The following is a 6615-nucleotide window of genomic DNA, read 5'->3' as shown; positions in this document are numbered from 1 at the left end:
GTTAAAAAAGCAGGCCACCTCTCTAGTGTAGTCTAGAACATAAATGTTCTCCCATTGTTAGAACATTCTAGAACATTATTGTGCCTCACTGAGATGTGAACGAGGGAAACAGCTGATGTGTCAAAATGGAAGCAAAACAYCTCCACAAACAAGGGCTCTGTTCCAAGCAAATATACACTCTGTTTATCGTCTGTTTACACAACGCTGTTAGATAGTCAATCTCTTTATCGTCTCCGAGGATTCTGGTCCGCTTCGTTATTGATTTGCTAACCTTTGTTTAATCAGGGTAAAATCCTTTGAGGTTAAACATTATTACGTGAGGAAGACCTGAAAAGAAGCCAACTGACACAAACAGCAGGAAATACTGAATACTAATGTTGAGTAGTTTAAATGGGGAATAAATTGGTAATATAATTGTTTTTGTGGTGTCTGCCTGTGTGTTTGCTTGTATGGTGTTTGTGGTGTATGTGTGTGTGGTGTGTGTGTGGTTGTGTGGTGTGTTGTGTGTGTGTGTGGGGTGTGTGTGGTGTGTGTGTGTGTGTGTGTGTGTGTGTGTGTGTGTGTGTGTGTGTGTGTGTGGTGTGGTGTGGTGTGTGTTGTGGTGTGTGTGTGTGTGTGTGTGTGTGTGTGTGTGTGTGTGTGTGTGTGTGTGTGTGTGTGTGTGTATCCTTCCCTGCAGGATCCCTCCCAACGTGCGTGACATAGTGTACTGTACAGGCGTGTCTCTGATGGATGAGGACGTGTGGGAGTTATCTGGATGAAGTTCCACTCCACCACAGCCATCTCAGAGAAGAAGGTTCTCCTGGAGGCTCTCACCTGCAGCGACAAGGCTTCCTGCTCAACCGGTGAGTCATTTTAACAGAACTTTATTGTTCCCTCACAGGGAAACATAACTTTATTGTTCCTTCACAAGGAAACAGCTTTCTGCTGAACCGGTGAGTCAATATTAAATAACTTTATTGATCCTTCACAATAAAATTTCACAACAGCTTTGTGCTCAACTGGTGAGTAAATCACATCTAGCATCTCCTGGCTTCCACACATCGCCTACAAGCTGATGCAGTCCTTCGGAACATCTACAATTCAAAAAGTCTAATAAATCCATGTAATCATGTACACCACCACAAAAAAATCCATTATTTATTTTAGACAGGTCAAAGTAACATAATATGAAGAAAATGTAGTCTATTTCAGAATAGCATCCTCTTGTTGTCCTCATGTTAGGTCCTGATCCATTTATTTTTTATCTTAAAGAACTCCCTAATCCTTGCCGATGACAAGCATACCCATAATATGATGCAGCATTGTATTCAGGACATAAAGTAAATTTTGCAGTATTACTTAACTGCCTTCTTGTAAACAGGATGCATGTTTTGGAATATTTTTTCTATACAGGATTCCTTCTTTTACTCTGTCATTTAGGTCGGTATTGTGGAGTCACTACAATGTTTGTTGATCCATCCTCAGTTTTCTCCTATCACAACCATTGATCTCTGTACCAGTTTAAAGTCACCATTGGCCTCATTATTTAAATCCCTGAGTAGTTTCCTTCCTCTCCGTCAACTAAGTTAGGAAGGACGCCTGTATCTTTGTAGTGACTGGGTGTATGGATACACCATCCAAAGTGTAACTATAACTGCACCATGCAAAAGGATATTCAATGTTTTATTTTTACTCATCTACCAATAGGTGCCCTTCTTTGCGAGGCATTGGAAAACCTCTAGTCTTGTCGAATCTGTGCTTGAAATTCACTACTCGACTGAGGGACCTTACAGATAACTGTATGTGTGGAGCACAGAGATGGGGTAGTCATTTAAAAATGGTGTTATACAACATCAATTGCACACGAGTGGAGTCCATGCAACTTATTATGTGACTTGTTAAGCACATTTTGACTCCTGAACTTATTTAGCCTTGTCATAACAAAGGGGTGGAATACTTATTTCAAGACATTTCAGCTTTTACATTTTTTTTAATTAACTTGTACATATTCATCTTGAATCAGGTATTTTTTTTATTTTTTATTTTTTAACCGTTATTTTACCAGGAGTTGACTGAGAACACGTTCTCATTTGCAGCAACGATGGGGAACAGTTACAGAGAAGAGGGATGAATGAGCCATTGAAACTATGGGTATTGTTTGTAGACACGTGACACACAATCTATATGTAATCATTTTAATTAGGTGTAACTGAACAAAATGTGGGGAAAAGTCACGGGGTGAATGCTTTGAAGACATTGTGTGTTCATACAGTTACTATACCAGTATATGACCACGTTGGTTGAGTCACTTGGAAACGTTAGAGCTCATCTAGACCTTCCTTTCTATTGATATGAATATCTCTAATTTCAAAGGGCCCTGTCCTTCGCCACACAGTCACCTTGAAACACTGCAGTGGATGGAAGAGCGTGTCTGTGTAGGGCTGTGTGTTACAGTCGCCTTGAAACACTGCAGTGGATGGAGTGTGTCTGTGTAGGGCTGTGTGTTACAGTCGCCTTGAAAACTGCAGTGGATGGAGTGTGTCCTGTGTAGGGCTTTGTGTTTACTGACTATACCCAGTGGCCTCGGCCTCCCTCCTTTCTCCCTGAAACCCTTGGAGGTTCAATAGCTGGGATGGTGGGACATTAACGACGGGCTCCAGTCCTTAGTAGAGAGGGGGGATTCCCAGTAACCTGCAGGTAGAATCAGAGAGCTGATGTAGAGAACACTGTTAAGTACTACGTACGTGGTATGACCTTTAATACAGGTTAAACTGGGAACTAGAATACTGTACTGTAGGATATGACCTTTAATACAGGTTAATACTGGGAACTAGAATACTGTACTGTGGGATATGACCTTTACAGGTTAATACTGGAAACTAGAATACTGTACTGTAGGATATGACCTTTAATACAAGGTTAATACTAGGAATCATAAATACTGTAGCTGTAGGATATGACCTTTATACAGGTTAATACTGGAACTAGAATACTGTACTGTAGGATATGACCTTTAATACAGGTTAATATCTAGGAACTACAATACTGTATCGTAGGAATATGACCTTTAATACAGGTTAATACTAAGGAACTACAATACTGTACTGGTAGGATATGACCTTTAATCAGGTTAATACTAGGAACTACAATACTGTACTGTAGGATATGACCTTTAATACAGGTTAAACACTGACTTTCCAATGCATCCAGATTGAAGACCTCACACGAAGACTCACCAGGCTAGTTACAGTATGAGATGTGGAAGGACAGGCCGCTCCTGATTTGAAGCGAGTCGATCTGAAACATAACATAACCCTTGCTTTGTTTATCTAGTCCCTGTCTACACTAGCATAGAACTTCAGGATCAATGTATTGGGCATTCAAAGGGGTATGTTAGTACGGACACATCCTATTTGGTACCCAGGTTTGTCGGAGCACACTGAACAAAGGCTCTCTCACACACAGTACAACCTCTAGTGGCCCCTATAGGGCCGGGGGCCAGCTGTAAGGACACCAGAGAGGGAGTTACAGTAAGCATGACGGGGGCCAGCTGTATGGACAACAGAGAGGGGATTTGCAGTAAGCATGACAGGGGCCATCTGTATAGACCAGAGAGGGATTGCAGTAGGAGTGACAGGGGCCAGCTGTATGACACCAGAGAGGGATTGCAGTAAGCATGACGGGGGCAAGCTGTATAGACACAGAGAGGGATTGCAGTAAGCATGACGGGGCCAGCTGTATAGACACAGAGAGGGATTGCAGTAAATGACGGGGGCAAGCTGTATGACACCAGAGAGGGGATTGAGTAACATGACGGGGCCATCGTATGACACGCCAGAGAGGGGATTGCAGTAAGATAACAGGGGCCAGCTGTATGGACACCAGAGAGGGGATTGCAAGTAAGAATGACGGGGGCCAGCGTGTATAGACACCAGAGAGGGGATTGCAGTAAGCATGACAGGGGCCAGCTGTATGCGAACCAGAGAGGGGATTTGCAGTAAGCATGGACAGGGGCCAGCTGTATAGACACCAGAGAGGGGATTGCAGTAAGCATGACAGGGGCCAGCTGTATAGACACCAGAGAGGGGATTGCAGTAAAGCATGGCCGGGGCCAAGCTGTAATGACACCAGAGAGGGGTTGCAGTAAGCATGACAGGGGCCAGCTGTATAGACACCAGAGAGGGGATTGCAGTAAGCATGACAGGGGCCAGCTGTATGGACACCAGAGAGGGGATTGCAGTAAGCATGACAGGGCCCAGCTGTATAGACACCAGAGAGGGGATTGCAGTAAGCATGCACGGGGCCAGCTGTATGGACACCAGAGAGGGGATTGCAGTAAAGCATGCAGGGGCCAGCTGTAGTCAGAACCAACAGAGGGGATTGCAGTAAGCATGACAGGGGCCACGTAATGGACACCAGAGAGGGGATTGCAGTAAGCAGTGACAGGGGCGAGCATGTATAGACACCAGAGAGGGGATTGCCAGTAAGCTGACAGGGGCCAGCTGTATGGACACCAGAGAGGGATTGCAGTAAGCATGACAGGGGCCAGCTGTATAAACACCGAAGAGGGGATTGCAGTAAGCATGACAGGGCCGAGCTGTATAGACACCAAAGAGGGATTGCAGTAAGATGAACAGGGGCAGCTGTAATACACCAGAGAGGGGATTGCAGTAAGCATGACAGGGGCCAGCTGTATAGACACCACAAGAGGGATTGCAGTAAGCATGACGGGCAGCTGTATGACACAGAAGAGGGGATTGCAGTAAGAGACAGGGCCACTGTATACACCAAGAGGGATTGCAGTAAGCTGACAGGGGCCCAGCTGTATAAACACCAAAGAGGGGATTGCAGAAAGCATGACAGGGGCCAGCTGTATAAACACCAGGAGGGGATTGCAGTAAGCATGATGGGGCCAGCTGTATAAACACCAAGAGGATTGCAGTAAGCATGACAGGGCCAGCTGTATACACCATAGAGGGGATTGCAGAAAGCATGACAGGGGCCAGCTGTATAAACACCATAGATGGGGATTGCTAGTAAAGCATGACAGGGGCAGCTGTATAAACACCAAAGAGGGATTGCAGAAAGCATGACAGGGGCCAGCTGTATAGACACCAATAGAGGGGATTGCAGTAAAGCATGAAAGGGGCCAGCTGTATAAACACCATAGAGGGGATTGCAGAAAGCATGACAGGGGCCAGCTGTATAAACACCATAGAGGGGATGCAGTAAGCATGACAGGGCCAGCTGTATGACACCAGAGGGGATTGCAGAGCATGACAGGGCCGCTTATAAACACCATAGAGGGGATTGCAGAAAAGCATGACAGGGGCCAGCTGTATAAACACCATAGAGGGGATTGCAAGTAAGCAGTGACAGGGGCCAGCTGTATAGACACCAATAGGGGATTGCAGTAAGATGACAGGGGCCAGCTGTATAGACACACCCAGAGAGGGGATTGAGTAAGCATCTGACGGTGGCCACTGTATGCGGACACCAGAGAGGCGGATTGCAGTAAGCATGACAGGGGCCAGCTGTATATAACACCAGCAGAGGGATTGCAGTAAGCATGACAGGGGCCAGCTGTATAGGCCCATGAGAGGGGATGAATGCGGGCACGTTAACACAGAAATGCATGCAGATGGGCAGCTGTAAACACCTGAGGGTCAGTAAACAGGCGTTATAACACCATGGAGGGGCAAAGCTGAAGGGGGCCAGCGATACACCTTTGCAGTAAGCATGACGGGGGCCAGCTTGTATGGACACCAGAGAGGGGATTGCAGTAAGCATGACAGGGGCCAGCGTATGGACACCAGAGAGGGATTGAGTAAGCATGACAGGGGGCCGCTGTATAGACCACCTAGAGAGGGGATTGCAGTAAGCATGACGGGGCCAGCTTGTATGGACACCAGAGAGGGATTGCAGTAAGCATGACAAGGGGCCAGCTGTAATGACACCAGAGAGGATTGCAAGTAAGCATGACATGGGCCAGCTGTATGCACACCAGAGAGGGATTGCAGTTAAGCATGACGGGGCCAGCTGTATGACACCAGAGAGGGGATTTGCAGTAAGCATGACAGGGCCAGCTGTATAGACACCAGAGAGGGGATTGCAAGTAAGCATGAGCGGGCCAGCTGTATGACACCAGAGAGGGATTGCAGTAAGCATACGGAGGGGCCAAGCTGTATTAGACACCAGAGAGGGGATTGCCAGGAAGCATGACAGGGCAGCCCAGCTGTATGGACACCAGAGAGGCATTGCAGAAGCCTGAACGGGGGCCAGCGTATTAGACACCAGAGAAGGGGATTGCAGAAGACATGGACATATGGATTTTCAGGAAGCAGTGGGTGCTTAGTATGTAAAGGTTGTCAGGGGCGATGAGAAGTAATATTCATAGTTTATAACTGCCACTTGCAGGTCTCAAGTGATCAATGCATAATCGATCAAGAAATAAACACAGGATGATCGGCCTGCCACTTGACACAACATCTTAAATCTGATCATGAGGAATTATACTGGCTGTCAACAACAGCTATATCCGTCCGTTTAAAAACACATTTACTAAATGTGTCTCTCTCAGTATCTTTCCGCTGGCAAGTTGTGTCATCTGGGGCTAATGAAGATTGCCTGGAG

General features: G+C 46.2%; 1 protein-coding gene across 1 annotated transcript in view; it reads left to right on the top strand.

Moving 5' to 3' along the window:
- Nucleotides 1–682: 682 nt before the first annotated feature.
- LOC112075705 (thyrotropin-releasing hormone-degrading ectoenzyme-like) overlaps nt 683–6615 on the top strand; it is a 41326-nt gene continuing 35393 nt past the window's right edge. The window contains exon 1 of the mRNA XM_024142657.2: nt 683–845. Coding sequence (XP_023998425.1) covers nt 733–845 — 113 coding nt within the window. The 5' untranslated portion in view covers nt 683–732. The remainder of the gene's footprint in view (nt 846–6615) is intronic.

This window comes from Salvelinus sp. IW2-2015, unplaced genomic scaffold (assembly GCF_002910315.2).
Source record: "Salvelinus sp. IW2-2015 unplaced genomic scaffold, ASM291031v2 Un_scaffold3350, whole genome shotgun sequence".
Taxonomy (NCBI): Eukaryota; Metazoa; Chordata; class Actinopteri; order Salmoniformes; family Salmonidae; genus Salvelinus; species Salvelinus sp. IW2-2015.
Note: the sequence above shows the minus strand (reverse complement) of the source record. Positions and strands in the feature narration are given on the sequence as shown.